This window comes from Drosophila eugracilis, unplaced genomic scaffold (genome assembly GCF_018153835.1).
Source record: "Drosophila eugracilis isolate 14026-0451.02 unplaced genomic scaffold, ASM1815383v1 contig_1897, whole genome shotgun sequence".
NCBI lineage: Eukaryota > Metazoa > Arthropoda > Insecta > Diptera > Drosophilidae > Drosophila > Drosophila eugracilis.
The window spans coordinates 105843-121709 of record NW_024572751.1 but is presented as its reverse complement, the minus strand read 5'-3'; the positions used below and the strand labels follow the sequence as shown (position 1 = coordinate 121709).

The window sequence follows — 15867 nt, the reverse complement described above, 5'->3', positions numbered from 1 at the left end:
TTATGGATAACGTTAGAGTCAATTGCGGATGGATATGTTATCGTCTTCTCCAGTACTATGTAATAAGCAACAGTTGTTACTTTGATGCAACTGTCAAAACAGAGCTTTTGCGAGCACTTTATGTACACATTTTAGGGGTAGAGGGTTTAAGCTCACAAGTGTTTCCTTTTGAACATTTTTTCCATTGAGTGTAAGAACAGTTTATGTGAACGCAATGGAAACCAGTCTCGAGTCCTAGCTGTTTTTTTATATATGAAATGCCTAAAGTTTACTTCGAAGACTTATTAAATGTTAAATCGACTAAACGAACACAAGAGTGCTTATAAGAAAATACAAATTGCTTCTTATTTGATTTGATAAATAATTTACGATTTTACGAATTTCAATATTCGGTTGCGGAAATAAGTTTTAACGAAAATACCCCACTTCGGAATCCGCAGCCTCCAAAAAACCACATTGAATCCAATTCCCTGCCATTGACCTGCGAAAAATCGATTTCAGTTATCCTTAACCACTGTACTGTCATATTTTAGAGCTTTCGCTTTCACATTGCGGTAAAGGCAATCTCTTGGTTGGTCCACGCGAAATGTGTTTCCAGTAGAGGTCGTCGTTTCTGTCAGGCAATGATCGTTACTTCCACTTCCGGTCTGGATAGCACTCCTACATTAGGTAAGACCGAGCACCTCCTTAGCCATGATTTGTGAGCTGATCATATTTATTAGGCACCGTTGAGGTGACCACACTTCTAGGCGCCTTCCTTGGCGTGCTCGTCCTGTTGCTTCTGCTTTTCCTTTACATAAGTCGCAAATGCTGCTTCCACTACCGCCATGCCGTTAATTGCTGCGACGAGCGCTACTTGGCGGCGAAGTGCGTGCAGAAGATAAGTGAGTACCATAGGCGGGGCGTTATGATAACTTAATCCGGGAAGGAAGACACGATAATCTTTTTACTCCCTGTCCTAAAAGCACGCAAACGACGCTATGATAACACCAGCTCCGATTCGGACGAGGACATTCTGCGGCGACTGCGTTGGCACCAGCAGCACCAATTGGGAGAAAAGACTGGTGGATATGGTTTAGGGATCAGCCAGATGAATCCGCTGTCAGCACAGAACTTCAACTACCACCAGTCAAGCGTTGACCTGGAGGTGAAGGTGACGCGTGACCCATTAGCTATCGCCGAGGGAGGCAAGGTCGGCATCCCATCGTCGCACAGCGAATGCAGCTCGAACGACTCGATAGAGGCCTCCGTGGATAGTAACACCGGCATTTTGACGGGCTTGAGCAAGGGTAAGCTACACGGAGTTAAGGGCAGATAATTGATAGGCTTTGAAATAAGTCTCGACTTCTTAAATGACAAAGCTCTTCACCTGTCGCCATGCTTTCCTACTTTATGTGCAGAACATCGGGCCAAGGCGCAAGCTCTAAAGTACCATCACAGGGTCGAGGTGGCTGCTCCCCCTAAGCTTGAGAAGGAGCGGGACAACACAGTCGTAGTGCCCATTGCCGGTGCATACAGCAGTATCGACAACAATAGTACCACCAATTACAATCCTACCAACAACAACGATGATGTAAGTCTCATTCAAGTCAGAATATCCATATTTTTTAATATTCGAATAAATTAAAAAAAATTTTTGGTATTTGAAAAAAATTAAAGCAAGTTAGTTGAAATAAGCCTGATCGAAAAAAAGTCACCTTAAAAGTTATTGAGTTTAACATTAGCAGCATGTAAAATAAAGTCCTCATGAGTAAAGGCGCTCTTTCAGCTACAATAAGCCAACGAGGGCTTGGCCCTTTTAATATTATTTAACATGGATATCGACTTGAGCCAAAAGGCGTATTTAGCCATTTTGTTTAACCGATTCCGATCAATTAGGAAGTTCCTGGCCCGATTGCTAGTTATTAAAGATAATAATTTAATCAAACTACCAATAATTTTGGAGATTGTTTATTATACGTCTCTAAGCTTTATTTCTAATGTTTTGTTTCTTATATTTATTCTTGGGCAATATTAAATATATCTAAATGTAATGATAATTATATTCGTATGTAGGTTACAATTTAGGGTATAAAGTTTATGATAAACTAAGGGAAACTATTTTAACTAACTATTATTATTAATGTTAATATTAAAATTCAGTTTTTAACAATAGTCATGTACGGTATGTTCAGTTGGTTTATTCAAACCTCCAGTGCGCGGTAAAAGTCTTTTCAGACTGGCACTAAGCCCACTAATATCTGGCGCTACTCTCAGATTCTCATTCAAAAACAAGAGGAAACGCTATAGTCGAGTGCCGCAACTATAAGATACCCGTTACCGTTTTTCAAAATTTTAAAATATTATTTTGCTAGTGCAAATTCACGAGGCGTATGAGTATGCTTATAGTGACGTCACTGCCCATGTGAGGCCTTATAACCTTAATTTCTTTATAAATAGCGAAATAATGTTCCGATTTGAAAAATCCTTTGTCAAATCAATAGATATTAACAGAAATAAGTTATAAAAAGTCAATCGAAGGCATTCATAATAATAGTATAGACGCCACAGTTTTCCGCGGTTTGTGGGCGTTAGAGTGGGCGTGGCCAGATGCAACTTCGTGGAAAGTTGCAGAAGCATCTCTTAAATACGTATTTTTATTCAAAGTTTTTAAGCTTTTATAGTTTTTGAGGTTTTTGCATTTTTGGTTTTTCGGGTTTTGTGGGCGTTAGAGTGGGCGTTGCTTGATCGGAAAAAAACAATTCGCATTGGGAGCATCATAGAAACGTACATGCTTAATCCGAACTTTCTATTTCTTATAGTTACCGAGATATCAGCTTTTCTAGAAAATCCGAAAACCGTCTCTTGAGCCTTGTGGGCGTATGGGTGGGTGTGGCCGGATAGTGTTACCACTATAAGATGCGCTGCCATCTAAAGATTATACTTTTTGAATTTCAACTTTCTAACTGCAATAGTTCCTGAGATTTCAGCAATTTTAGTTTATTGCGATTTGTGGGCGTTAGAGTGGGCGTGGCAGGATGCTGTAATAAACTTGCGCTGTCCCGGGACCTCAAGAATCTTCATGCTTAATCTCAACTTTGTATCTGCTATAGTTTCTGAGATCTCAGCGTTCATACGGACTGACGGACGGACGGACGGACAGACGGACATGGCTCAATCGACTTCGCTATTGATCCTGATTAAGAATATATATACTTTATAGGGTCGGAAACCCTTCCTTCTGCATGTTACATATTTTTCAACGAATCTAGTATACCCTTTACTCTACGAGTAACGGGTATAATAATTATGCTAACATTTCACCACCGCCATGTTTTATAACTGACGGTGGCGTCACTGCCCATGTAGGGTCGTATAATCTACTCCTCTAAAATAGTTTTGATGTGAAAAAGTCTATATCGTAGGTTGGCTGCTGAAACATGCTGCTTAATCTCTACTTTCAAAATCTCAACGTTTATGCGTTCTTCTGCATAAGTCCATATGTATATGTAGGTAAAGCGGCACGGAAAAGTTTCCTTTTACCTTTTACTTACATATGCATTAATTTTTTTTATTTTATTACCTTTTACCTTTTGGGGCATAACAAAAATACAAAAAGCTTTCTAGTTTTGTTTAAACATTGTCTAAACATTTTCAACGACCTTCGAAACGCCTTAGATTTTTAGGATAGAGATTTCTGCGCTTTCCCTTGACTAAAGCAGCAGATAAAGCTTATAACTTTTCTCTTTCCAGGAACCCCTGTTTGACACTAGTGATCTGCGCTCTATCAAGTCGGACGACCTGTTAGTGGGGATCGATCCCAGGGGAGTATCCATCCAACGTGGGCCCATCGAGCTCGAGTTATCACTGCTCTACGACGCACCAATGCGGAAGATGACTGTGCATGTGATGCAGGCCAGAAGCCTTCCGCCTTTGAGCACTGGTCAACCCACCCACACACAGGTGCGGATGTTGATGCTACCCAGCAAGAAGCAAAAGCTTAAGACCAAGATCCGCAGTGGCGAGAACCCTCAGTACATGGAAAGCTTTCTGCTGCACCGAGTCAACCCGGAGGAGGTAAACAACATGGGGCTTCGGGTGCGGATTTACGGTTGCGAGCGGCTGCGGAAGGAGAGGTTGATTGGGGAGGCTTACGTGAGCTTCGCCACCGTAGACCTTGAGCTTGAGACAAACCTGTGGCTACCGCTCGAGCCCCGCAACACCTCAGGCCTGGGATCCACCAGTGATTTGCTTAGCCTTGCAAGGTCGGAGAGCGCAGGCTCCACCTCTTCCATGCAGCACGGAGGTGTCTCCGAGTTGTTGCTGGGCCTAAGCTATAACGGCGTTACTGGGCGGTTAAGCGTAGAGATCATCAAGGGCAGCCAGTTTCGTAGCCTGTTACTAAACAAGGCGCCCGACACGTACGTCAAGATGGTAATGGTGAGCAGCATTGGGCAGGAGATCTCTCGGGCCAAAACTTCAACCCGTCGGGGTCAGCCAAACCCGCTTTTTAAGGAGACATTCGCGTTCCAGGTGGCACTGTTTCAACTTAACGACGTCACTCTGATGATTTCTGTTTACGCCAAGCGGCACATGAAGAAAAACGAGATGGTCGGCTGGTTCAGCCTGGGTTTAAATTCTTCCGGTTCGGAAGAAGTGGCCCACTGGGCGGACGTGTGTGAAATGCCCAAGGGTGAGATGCTTGCTCGCTGGCACGTCCTGGTGGACTCCTGATTCGAACAGATGGGCCAGTCCTCGAGACGCAGCAAAAGGGCCCTCGGTATGCTGGGTCTCGCTGCGTTCAAGGATCGGTCCCGTGAAAAAGGTCCAAAGGAGTCGCATCAGGAGGACGAAGGAGTCCGGTTTTCGCCAGACAATGCGGTTGCACTCGAAATTGAGCCGGGTCTCGAGCTTGACTTTGTCTAAACCAAAGATCTACGTATTGTTAATTGTTTTACGAGAGTGCAAAAACGTACCACTACTCATAATGTCGATTTATCAGTCAGGGATAAGTCCGAACAACAGGTTTGGAATATTCGTAATTTAACCCTGTCTGAACAAAAAAATATTTTTATTTTTTAATTAACTGGGCACACATTTTGTTTATAAAATGTGAGAAATATGCAAAACTAAAAAAAAAAGTAGAATATTGAAATTTTATACGCAATGAAACGCAAAGTGCATGCAAATACTTAAATTACTACTCAAAATTTGAATTTTACGATTGTTTGTGATAATGAATACGATATGAATAACCGGAGGTGCATCATTTGTTCATCTGAACTAATTTAAGGATGAGTGGCAACTTTTTGTAATAAACATTTCTGCATCCTGATATTTAAGTATTAACCCTGGCATAGGCTGCCCAAAGTCTGTTAAATCTAGCACTTTTTTATTACCAAAAATATGAAAATTGAATATGAAAACCAAAAATACTTAGGAATAATTTTAGTAAAAATAATCGTACATATATACATACGTTTTACCTGCAAATTTACATACATTAAAACAAAAAATCATATTTTGATCAATAATATGCAGTATCAGTTTTGATATTCAGAAAAATACAAAAATTTATCTGTTCTATAAGATAAAGAGAGAAGATAATTTGGTAACAAAAATTTTATAAAATCATAATATAACCTGCGATTGGGCTTCATAGAGCTTTACTTGACATCGGCTTAAAAATGGTCCTCAAATAAAATAACCGGCACGATTGGTGTGATTCGATTACCAAAAACTCTATTAATTAAGAGAATTTAGTTTTTGCATTAAATCTGCGTGAATGAAATAAGTTTAACTTATAAACCTAAAATGGAAAGCTTTAATAAATATCTAAACAATTTTTTTCACTCAAGTTGAATCGCAGCATAAAAAAATAACTTAAGCTATGGCAATAAGCGTGCAAGAAACTTAACGGTAATTTCTATATGAAACCATAAAAATGTATTTGGAATTCATAATATTTATGTATATCTGTTAAAAATCTTTTTGTCTTGAGTGTCGAATATTTTATAATTGCAATGAAAGTGAATGTGTGTTCGTTGTTACAACAAATGATAAATGTATATATAACCTAAGTCTGCAACTACATTTTGGAAGGAAAGCGAGGCTCAATTTATTTAACTAATCGGAAGGGATCTATTACACACTTTTCAATTTTAACATTACAACCGCAATTAGCTCAAGTGCGGAGTTGTTGTCAAGTATTTCAGACTCTGAGTAGAAACTCCCTCATAAAATGCAAGAAAATAAACTAATTATTATTTTTACTGAGACGGATACCATATTTCTACTCTTCAATTTAAGAATTATATTGTCATTGTTGAATATCAAAGAATCATTTTAATATTACTTAATTGACACCTAAAATAAAACGATATTATATAAAAACCCATACTATACACAGCTATTTATTAATATACCTCGTAGTTTATTTTCTGCGTTTTTTCCCAATTTTTCGTACGGTCTCTGAGTCATTGTTATCGTCATCATTTTCCGCACTTAGTTCCGAACTATCCTTAGAACGTGGGTTTAAATTGTAAACTTGCTGGGTGTCCCATTCTTTGCGTAGCTCACTAAGCATACCAGGGGTCAACAGCCCTTGCGCGAGAAGCCTTTCGGTAAGACGTCCACGCGACAAGCTGGGAAGGCGTGGTTCCTTGACGCGAGTCATTCGACGCGGTGGATAATATGAAGCTTCTCCGTCCTGGCTAGCCTCAGTGTTCTTCAGCAAGCGAGTTATTTGAAAGACGCCTTGCTGTATAATCCCGTCCAGTTCCTTCTGAGCTTCTCGAACGTTGGTTGCATCGGGAAAAAGATCCATGAACCGATAGCTGTAACAAAACGTGTTAAGTGTTTTACGTACGGTAGACTAAAGTACGTAGACTAAAGTGAAACTTGCCTTAGCCAAAGATACAAATCCATTACGTCAAAAACTGCCTCCAGGTGGACTAAATCCAAGATAGTTTTCGGTAGCTTGTATGGCCAGCCACAGTTCTTTCGAATGAAATCAAAACTAATAGGCTCATTACGGCTATATTGCCGTGTTAACTTAAGGAAGATGGAGCAAACAAAGGGCATCTTGCGATTGATTGGGGCACAGCAAAATACGTAGCGGGCCCGCAAAGGCAGTGGAACATGTTGTATCATCTCGGCCAAGAACTTAAAGTCCTCGATGTTGCACATAAAGTATAGAGAATCATCAACAGTACACAGATTTACAAATATGTCCATTAGGTTGCTTAAGGATGAACTTGGAAGGTGGTAAGCGTAGAGCTCAATCTGATCTGCAGTGGGATGCAAGCCCGCCTGCTTCAATGGGTCAGGAGTCTGGGCCAATATGCACTGCAGAGTCTTTAAGTCCTCAGGCTTGAGGGCAGTTACAAATCCGTGCTCCCACTGAGTGTGGAAGCGGCCCGCTCTTCCCGCAATCTGAAGGGCTGATGAAACCGATATTGTGTCGATTTCACGCTCTCCGCGCTCGTTCATCGTCGGCTTGATCAAGGAATAAAATATGATTCGACGAATGCTCCTGTAGGTATATAATATGCACATTAGATCTGTCCGGAAAAAGTATACAGAATATTGTACTTACAAATTCAAGCCCATTCCGATTGCGTCTGTCGCAACCATTACCTTGCAGCTATTTGCTGGATCATTGAACTTGGCAGCTTGGGCGAGCTTGGTACCAGGTGGTAGACCGCCATATATTACAGCTACCTCCTTGCCCCTAAAAAATTTCGGTCAGCGCTAATTCAGAAAACATTACAAACCTATACTGACCTAGCCTCTATTTCGCGTGAAACTGAATATATATCATGTTTGCTGAAGCACACGATGCAATCACCGGGTACGACATTGTCCAATGATCCGAGAGCACTATTTTCTACTGTCAGCTCAGTAAGACGATCGTATCGCTTAACTTCAACTGTTTCACCGGTGGTTTCACAAATTTTTTGCAACAGATCCAACGCACCTGGTTCCCCACATACGTGGACTTCATCCGCGATCAGTCCGAGGAAAGCCCGCGTCCATGCCCATCCGCGCTGAGGATCACGGATCTGTTGTATTTCATCGATTACACCCACCTCATCTAAAACGAATTAGGCTGCACAGATTATAGCTGGGCATGGTAGCGAAGCACGTCACCTACATGGAGTGTTGACCGATGTCATTTCGACAGTGCACGCGACATGGTTCGCTGGAGAACTTTCGCTGATACCAAACTTGCGCTCTTCCCCGGTCACTAAGTCGCAATTGGTTCCCAGCTCATTGGCTTTGTTGTACACTTCAGTGGCCAAAAGCTTTAAGGGTCCACAGTAAACGCCGGATTTCGCTTTTAGAAACCTCTCCATGGCATGGAAAGTCTTTCCGGAGTTCGTAGGTCCCGCGTGAAACACTATCTTTCGCGTAATGGCGCGAGCATTGCTATACCAGTTTGCAGGCTGCCTAAGGTCGGAGATCTTCTTTAGGTCGTCCATGCAGTCCAGGTGCGGAAACACTGTCTTTGCATGGCTCAGAAAGTATGGGAAAATGTTATCTATATGACCTGCTCCTTGTGTAATGTCGCTGAAAGTTATGTGCAGGTCCACAGGAAGATTTTCCGCTTCGATACAGTATCTTCGGAATGAGCCGAATGCTTGTTGCTGTAAATAAGCTTGGAACGTTTGGAATGTAAGACGTGGATGAGTAGAACCAATTGGCGATCACGTACCGTCTAGCCCATTTTCGCTGCAAAGAGACTTGATTTCCCGGCGTTGTGTGAACTTATTGAGAATCTTCAGCAGCTCAACCTTTTCCAGTTTTCCAACCAACTCGGAGCCCACGTCCTCGGACTCTGAGTTCGCCTGTACCTGCACCGGTTTAAATAGCGCCGACACGTTTGTTTCCGATTTTTTTCGCGAAAACTGAAGGGCTGCCCGGTGCAGTCGTCGTAAAGCCGGCGTAATTGAAAAGCATGGACGAAAGCAATGCGGGTGCCGCACAACACCCAGTAGGCTGATGCAGCGCATACAATTTAACATGGTTCTCCGGCCTGGTGCTATAAAAATCCGGTTTTAATTCATCTATTCGTGTAACTTTAAATCGGAAACCCACGTTTTGGGTTCTGATATAACAAATGGAGGATACAGCTGACTGTCAGCTGATTGTAAGGTGGTAACTGCTTGAACTATCTGCTTTTCTGTTTGCGTGACGTCATTAGTCACTAAATGTCGTTGCCACATCTAATTTACAATAAAATTTATTTTTATAATTTTGTAAAAATATAGGCCACTAATTATTACTCGTCATAATATATTATACGGGTGTTTATTTAATTGGCGTAATTGTCGTCAAAAATAAAATTTATATACATACATTTGTTCATATTGCCGTTTATTTTTATCTTAGCATTACGTACTTGTTGATAAATGTTTATTTTTATAAAACCTTATAGTTCATTGGCAAAGTACTTTTTCAGAGCATGTTCTTGAGGTAGTGGATCTGATAAAGACGCTAGTTTTTAATGTTATTTAAAGTGTATGATAAATTTGATAAGATGTTTTGTAGCAAATGCCAAAAATATATAAACAGAAAAAAATTTGTAACTACATTTTTAATAATTTGTGTGTAATTCCGAAAAACCCCCAAATACAGAAATTTCCCACATATTGAAAATTACTTAATAAATCTTTTTATATGCTATATTTCAACACGACTCTATGGCGCATTTCTTGATAATACACTGTAAACGGTTGTTATTAAATCGCTCATCTCTATTCTTCTATTGCTGTGGCAACGCTGTGCATTAATTGTCAGAAACAAAATGACTCACATAAAATTAAAAAAAAACTAATTTAAATAGTATAAATTGGCAAGATTAAAAAGTCGACAGTGCAATGGGCTTATTTGGAAAAACCTCCAGTAGGGATCCCAAAGAGCAGGTACTGACATATTTTCGGGGCATTAATGTCATCATAGTTGTTTTGATTCAATCACTTGTTCCTGTCTTGGTGTGCGTTATGCTTTGATTATATTGATTAGGTACAAGAATGGACCCACAAGTTACGGAAGGAGGGTAACCAGCTGGATCGCCAAATTCGGAGTATCCAGAGGGAGGAGGAGAAGGTAAAGCGTTCCCTTAGGCAGGCGGCCCAGAAAAATGACCGCGATACCTGCGTCATTCTTGCAAAGGAGATTGTAAACGCGCGGAAGGCTATTAACCGCATATACACGTCTAAGGCGCACCTCAATTCCATCCAGATGCAGATGAAAAACCAGCTATGTAAGTGGTCTCGCTCCCCGTTTACTTGAAACTAACGTTTTCCTTTCCAGCCACTTTGCGAGTAGCGGGATCCCTGCAAAAGTCCACAGAGGTCATGCAGGCCATGCAGAGTCTTGTACGATATCCGGAGCTGGCCGGCATCATGCGCGACATGTCCAAGGAAATGATGAAGGCCGGTATTATAGAGGAAATGCTGGACGAGACCATGGACTCTCTGGAAGAGTCCGAGGAGCTGGAGTTGGAGGCAGGGAAGGAGGTGGACAAGGTTTTGTGGGAGATCACGGATGGCAAGCTCGGAGAAGCTCCCCTGCCTCCCGAGGCAACTCCGGCGGACAAAGCGACTACAACTGTTGCTAGCGTCGAGGTTTCGGTTGTGGAAGATGATGAAGAAGGCGAAGAACTGCAGGAGATGCAAAGCCGCCTAGCATCGCTGAGATCTTAGAATAACTCTTTCATCGATTGCTAATAGATTTGAAATTAAGAGCAACTGATTCCCAATAGCGGGCTCTTTCAAAATACTAAACGACAAAAACCCATAAGCGCTTAATTATAGAAATCAAAATAATCTTTAGAAACTAATATTCACTTTATATATTTTAAGTGTACAGTGCAACCGCTCTATTTGTGTTTAACTGCACGACTTATACCATTAAATTTACAAAAGTTACATTCATTTCATTGTTATTAATTTATGTATATATTTTGTGGAATTTTTCAAGTAAAAGGGGTCGATTTTGTAAGTTGCGACTAGGACCTTACGTTGTTTTCTATCCAGTCTAGATATGCCGCAACCCTTGTGTACACGCCCGGCCACCCCTTTAGACCGCAGGGTGTGGGTCCATAGGAGACCACTCCAGCAATATAATAGTTGGAATATCCATTGGAAAAATCTTCAAGCAGGAGGGGGCCACCGGAGTCCCCCCGGCATGAGTCGACACCCTCCATCCCGCCGGCGCACAGTTGTTTCGAAGTGAGAGTTCTGCGTTGGGTGGCATACCGTTGCTTGCAGTCGTCGCTTAGCACCGGGTCTAACTCCGCCTTAAGTTTGATGTTGGACGTAAAGTTATTCTCTGTCCGACCCCATCCGGCTACCACAACCTTGCGACCGAGGAACATATTGTTTTGCTGGGACGGTAGGGTGGGCAGGCACACTGGTGAAATAAAGTCGCTGTACTGTACCTCGTCTCGCAGACGCAGTAACGCAATATCATTTAACTGATCACGGGAATTCCCTGGGTATTGCGGGTGTGGAATTCGATCCAGAACAGGCAAGTCAACGTAGGGTTCGTTGCAGTCCCTCTGTCCGTTTTTGCCTGTTGTGCAATCCGGATTGCTGCTTGCATCCCACTCGCCCAAGCGTACACCCGTCAGCTGCCAGTCGTTGGGAATAGCGGAGACACAGTGAGCTGCTGTAAGCACATAGCGAGTGTTGATCAGGGATCCTCCGCAGTGGTGGCCCTTTATGTTGCCGGCTGGTAAAGAGGAAGATCAGTCTTTTACCTATGGTAATGGTTATGGTTTACTCACGCTTCGTGTACTCTATGAGCGCCATCCAAGGGAACTCCCGCTTGCCCGTCTCTTTACCGCCTACTACGCGATCTCCGAAGTTGTCCCCGCAATTTGGCGCCTGTGGCAACAGACTGGAACCCAGCGACTGTCCTTGATGCTGGGCATCCATGCGTGAGTTTCCACAGCAAATCTGAAAAAAATGGATTTCCATTCACAGTATATATGTATACGTATGTATATTCTTTATCAGGATCAATAGGAAAGTTGATTAGGCCATGTCCGTCTATCCGTATGAACGCTGAGACCTCAGGAACCATAACAGATACTAAGTTGGGCTCAAGCATGCACATTCTTGAGATGCCTACATAGCGCAACATTATTTTAGCATCCTGCATCGCTGAGATCTCAGGAGCTATTACAGCTAGAATGTGGTACCATTATACGGAGACTGCCACTCTTAGCACGAAAAACGGGTTTCACTATTTGTAGAAACGCTGACTTCCCGGTAACTATAGTTGATAGAACGCGGAAAACCAAGATAGTTAGGCATAGGCATACATATTCTAGAGATGCCACTGCTGCTGAAGGTGATATTTCATCCGGCCACGCGCGCTGTTACGACCATAAGCTGCGAAAAAGTGAGGCTTTAATAATATTAAAATGTATTTTTTCGGTTGATCTTGTATAACATTTTTTTGTCATATATATCGGTATCGATATGAACTATTTTATTTCAAATAGAACCGACGTCAGCATCAGTTATTAAACATGATTTTTCTGGCAAAAGGTGGCGCATCGTCAATTTGTACCAGCAAAATTAATATTTTAAAATTGATAAAACTGTAACGGGTATCTTATCGTCGCGGCACTCGTTTCCTCTTGTTATACCCGTTACTCGTAGAGTAAAAGGGTATATTAGATTCGTTGAATAGTATGTAACAGGTAGAAGGAAGCGTTTCCGACCCTATAAAGTATATATATTTTTGATCAGTATTAATAGCGAAAACGATTTAGCCATATCCGTCTGTCGGTATGAACGCAGATATCTCAGGAACTCTAAGAGATACAAAGTTCAAAATTAAGCATGAAGATTCTTGAGGTCCCTACGCAGCGCAAGGTTATTACAGCATCCTGGCACGCCCACTCTAATGCCCAAAAAATCAAATTTTTAGGAACTTTCTCGTAGTTTTCATCCTGCCACGCCCACGCTCTAACGCCCACAAACCGCAGAAAACTGTGGCGTCTATAATATTATTATGAATGCCTTCGTTTGACCTTGTATAACTTATTTCTGTTAATATCTATCGACTTACCAAATTTTTAAAATATTACATATTAAAAAATTAATATTAAAATTTTTAAATCGGAACAGTATTTTGCAAATTATGAAGAAATTTAGGTTATAAAGCCTCACATGGTTTCTGACGTCACTATCAGTTAATCAACATACTTTCTCTGACAATAGTTGGCGCCTTGTGAAATTCCACTAGCAAAATTAATATTTTAAAATTGTGTAAAACAGTAACGGGAATCTTATAGTCGCTGCACTCGACTATAGCGTTTCCTCTTCTTTTTCTATCCTGTTTTGCTCTTCTTTGGGAAAACAGTACCTTATCGTTAGCGATGACTTTGCAATTGGCGATGATAAAAAAATTACTAAAATCGCGACAAATAGTACGTTTCAAAGATGTTTTAAAAGCTTTTCGAGAAATTGAAATATTTGTTGCAGAATTTGCGGAAATGTTTTTCGTATAAAAATGAAGGAAATCTTGAAGCAATCAGCGGAAGTGGCCGTCTGCTAAAGCACATATTATTTACATATGTACATGCAAACATGCAAATATTGAATGCAATAAATCACAAACATTATACTCGGCGTTCAATAACAAAATGTTGATTATATGCTCTTCTTTTCTTTTACAGCCCTATGATTTATTTTGTAGTCACCATCGCCTTAATAATAAACTTATTTTTTTTTAATATAGAAACGTAAAAGTTGTAACTCACGAGTACTTGTCCATTGCGGTAGCCGCATTGACTGTTTTGCAGAAATTTACGTCTCTCATTCGATAGCGTTCCGCTTTCGACTAGTTGAAAGAGATATCCACATTCCCTGAGCTTAATGCAGGTTCCGCTGTTGTCATCTGGCGTTGTGCAATACCCGAAGATTTCTGGGGAACAAAGATCAAACTCGAATCAGTGATAAAGACGGGAAAGAGAATTCTCTGCATTGAGGCTCGGTTTGACGGGGTGAAGTTCAGCGCTGATAATGGATTGCTTTGTGCTGTAAAAAATGTAAATAATCCTCTACTGCGCCTTTGGTTCCTCAACTTGCCTTGTCCATAAGTTCTGCTATTTCCCATTAAGAGTACCACAAGAAGGGCCGAAAGAATGATTGGATCCATTGTAATTTTTCAAGCTGCCTTTTTCCTATGTACGTGGAAGAACAAGCCGCTAAATGAACGCCTGCTAGCACACACTAAGTATGTATATCTGGAAACTGTCGAGCTGTCGAGCTACACTCGTTCTGATGCAGAGCTTATCAGCAGTTCTCTTCCAACGACTTAACGAATCTCACCAAAATTAAGAGAGACTTTCTGAGGGTCTGGTTTACTACCAAACAACCAGGAAAGCCCAAACCAAACTTCAGTTCCGAGACGTTCAAGTCTGGCTGCTTACTTGTTTTTATTGCTGTTGCTCATCAGGGAACTTTCCACTTATACGGAACGATGCTTTTATTCATGTGTTGGACATAAGGCTGAAAGGAATTGAACTGGCTTGGGCCATTGATCTCGCCACCTTTTGTCAGAAAATAACATCTTTAGTACTGACGGTGAAGTTACTGCCCATTTCAGTGCTTAATAAATTATAATATTAATAAATTGTGAAATAATGCTAAGGTTTGTTTTTAAATCGGTAGGTATTAACAAAATAATCAGCAAGTAGACTCCACATATTTCCGCGGTTTTGTTAGAGTGGTCGTGACCAGGTGTTAAGACAATCTTGATCAAAACTTTTTTAAATCAGAAGATGTTCGACAAAATTAAGTTAATAAACATGCCTCCTCATATGATTTTAGAGTAGATTGAGCTGGTCAAGGCGAATAGTTTTCAAAGTTATTTTTCTTGCATATTTCCATCTAACTCTATGATTCAATTGTACGAGAGGTGTTGAGGTGGTCCTTTGTGGAGTAGCAAGTGTCTTAGCCGTGAGTATTTTCAGCAACTTTGAAACCGCCTGGATGGTTATATTTAAAATTGCTTTTCTTCGAAGTTTCCAAAAATGGCTAAACTCCTGGTTTTTATACCCGTTACTCGTAGATTAAAAGGGTATACTAGATTCGTTGAAAAGTATGTAACAGATAGAAGGAAGCGTTTCTGACCCTATAAAGTATATATATTCTTGATCAGGATCAATAGCGAAGTCGTCTGTCGAAAGAGTCTGTCTCTCAGGAACTATAGCAGATACAAAGTTGAGATTAAGCATGAAGATTCTTGAGGTCCCGGGACAGCGCAAGTTTATTTCCGCATCCGCCCACTCTAACGCCCGCAAATCGCGAAAAATTAAAATCTTGGGAACTATTAGAGCTAGAAAGTTGAAATTCATTATGTATAAACTTTGCATGCCAGCGCAACTTTTAGTGGTACTGTTATCTGGCCACACCCACTCATACGCCCACCAAGCTCAAAAGACGGTTTTCACATTTTCAAGAAAACCTGATATCTCGGAAACTATAAGTGATAGAAAGTTCGGATTAAACATGTAGATTTTTATGATGCCCCAAATGCGAATTGTTTTTTCCCATCTAGCCACGCCCACCATAACGCCCACAAAACCGCGGAACACTGTGGCGTCTATAACAATATTATGAAATTTATATCTATCGATTTACCAAAGATTTTTCAAATCGGAACATTGTTTCGTTACTTATGAAGAAATTTAGGATACAAGGCCTCACATGGGCAGTGATGTCACTATCAGTTACTCAACATGCTTTCTCCGACAATAGATGGCATCGTGTAAGTTTCCACTAGCAAAATGAATATTTTAAAATTGTGTAAAACAGTAACGGGTATCTTATAGTCGCGGCACTCGACTATAGCGTTTCCTCT

The 15867-nt window shown here is 41.0% G+C and overlaps 4 protein-coding genes across 7 annotated transcripts; 2 read left to right on the top strand and 2 right to left on the bottom strand.

Moving 5' to 3' along the window:
• The first annotated feature begins 133 nt into the window (after positions 1-133).
• Positions 134-6376, top strand: LOC108114998 (synaptotagmin-14). 2 transcript variants are annotated; one of them, XM_017226239.1, is made up of 6 exons: positions 134-669; positions 723-884; positions 966-1289; positions 1401-1573; positions 3733-3942; positions 3999-4264. In XM_017226239.1, the coding sequence occupies exons 1-6, from the start codon at positions 624-626 to the stop codon at positions 4158-4160; spliced, it is 1077 nt and encodes a 358-aa protein (XP_017081728.1). In that variant the 5' UTR covers positions 134-623; the 3' UTR covers positions 4161-4264. The 2 variants fall into 2 exon arrangements, with proteins under 2 accessions (XP_017081728.1, XP_017081727.1); XM_017226238.2 differs by having other exon boundaries at positions 3733-6376.
• Positions 5151-9118, bottom strand: LOC108114997 (ATP-dependent RNA helicase SUV3 homolog, mitochondrial). 3 transcript variants are annotated; one of them, XM_017226235.2, is made up of 7 exons: positions 8696-9118; positions 8135-8638; positions 7765-8074; positions 7577-7711; positions 6884-7513; positions 6405-6815; positions 5151-6345 (listed from the first exon to the last, which is right to left on the bottom strand). In XM_017226235.2, the coding sequence occupies exons 1-6, from the start codon at positions 9003-9005 to the stop codon at positions 6413-6415; spliced, it is 2292 nt and encodes a 763-aa protein (XP_017081724.1). In that variant the 5' UTR covers positions 9006-9118; the 3' UTR covers positions 5151-6345; positions 6405-6412. The 3 variants fall into 3 exon arrangements, with proteins under 3 accessions (XP_017081724.1, XP_017081725.1, XP_017081726.1); XM_017226236.2 differs by lacking the exon at positions 5151-6345 and having other exon boundaries at positions 6367-6815; positions 8696-9022; positions 9079-9110; XM_017226237.2 differs by lacking the exon at positions 5151-6345 and having other exon boundaries at positions 6367-6815; positions 8135-8627; positions 8696-8777.
• A 622-nt stretch (positions 9119-9740) lies between these two features.
• LOC108114962 (charged multivesicular body protein 3) lies at positions 9741-10913 on the top strand. The gene is made up of 3 exons (XM_017226162.2): positions 9741-9905; positions 10006-10246; positions 10297-10913. Exons 1-3 carry the CDS (start codon positions 9861-9863, stop codon positions 10686-10688), a joined length of 678 nt encoding a protein of 225 aa, XP_017081651.1. The 5' UTR covers positions 9741-9860; the 3' UTR covers positions 10689-10913.
• On the bottom strand, positions 10823-14347 carry LOC108114960 (melanization protease 1). The gene is made up of 4 exons (XM_017226153.2): positions 14091-14347; positions 13763-13926; positions 11774-11945; positions 10823-11718 (listed from the first exon to the last, which is right to left on the bottom strand). Exons 1-4 carry the CDS (start codon positions 14158-14160, stop codon positions 10994-10996), a joined length of 1131 nt encoding a protein of 376 aa, XP_017081642.1. The 5' UTR covers positions 14161-14347; the 3' UTR covers positions 10823-10993.
• Between the last annotated feature and the right edge of the window lie 1520 nt (positions 14348-15867).

Coding starts and splice junctions, on each gene's coding strand:
- LOC108114998 (XM_017226238.2), top strand. CDS start 624: ATGATCGTTACTTCCACTTCCGGTCTGGATAGCACTCCTACATTAG. Junction 670..722: donor GGATAGCACTCCTACATTAG/GTAAGACCGAGC, acceptor CATATTTATTAG/GCACCGTTGAGGTGACCACA. Junction 1,290..1,400: donor TTTGACGGGCTTGAGCAAGG/GTAAGCTACACG, acceptor CTTTATGTGCAG/AACATCGGGCCAAGGCGCAA.
- LOC108114997 (XM_017226235.2), bottom strand. CDS start 9,005: ATGTTAAATTGTATGCGCTGCATCAGCCTACTGGGTGTTGTGCGGCAC. Junction 8,075..8,134: donor GACATCGGTCAACACTCCAT/GTAGGTGACGTG, acceptor AATTCGTTTTAG/ATGAGGTGGGTGTAATCGAT. Junction 7,514..7,576: donor ATCGGAATGGGCTTGAATTT/GTAAGTACAATA, acceptor ATATACCTACAG/GAGCATTCGTCGAATCATAT.
- LOC108114962 (XM_017226162.2), top strand. CDS start 9,861: ATGGGCTTATTTGGAAAAACCTCCAGTAGGGATCCCAAAGAGCAG. Junction 9,906..10,005: donor GTAGGGATCCCAAAGAGCAG/GTACTGACATAT, acceptor TATATTGATTAG/GTACAAGAATGGACCCACAA. Junction 10,247..10,296: donor GCAGATGAAAAACCAGCTAT/GTAAGTGGTCTC, acceptor TTTCCTTTCCAG/CCACTTTGCGAGTAGCGGGA.
- LOC108114960 (XM_017226153.2), bottom strand. CDS start 14,160: ATGGATCCAATCATTCTTTCGGCCCTTCTTGTGGTACTCTTAATGGGA. Junction 13,927..14,090: donor TAGCAGAACTTATGGACAAG/GCAAGTTGAGGA, acceptor TTTGTTCCCCAG/AAATCTTCGGGTATTGCACA. Junction 11,946..13,762: donor ACCGCAATGGACAAGTACTC/GTGAGTTACAAC, acceptor CATTTTTTTCAG/ATTTGCTGTGGAAACTCACG.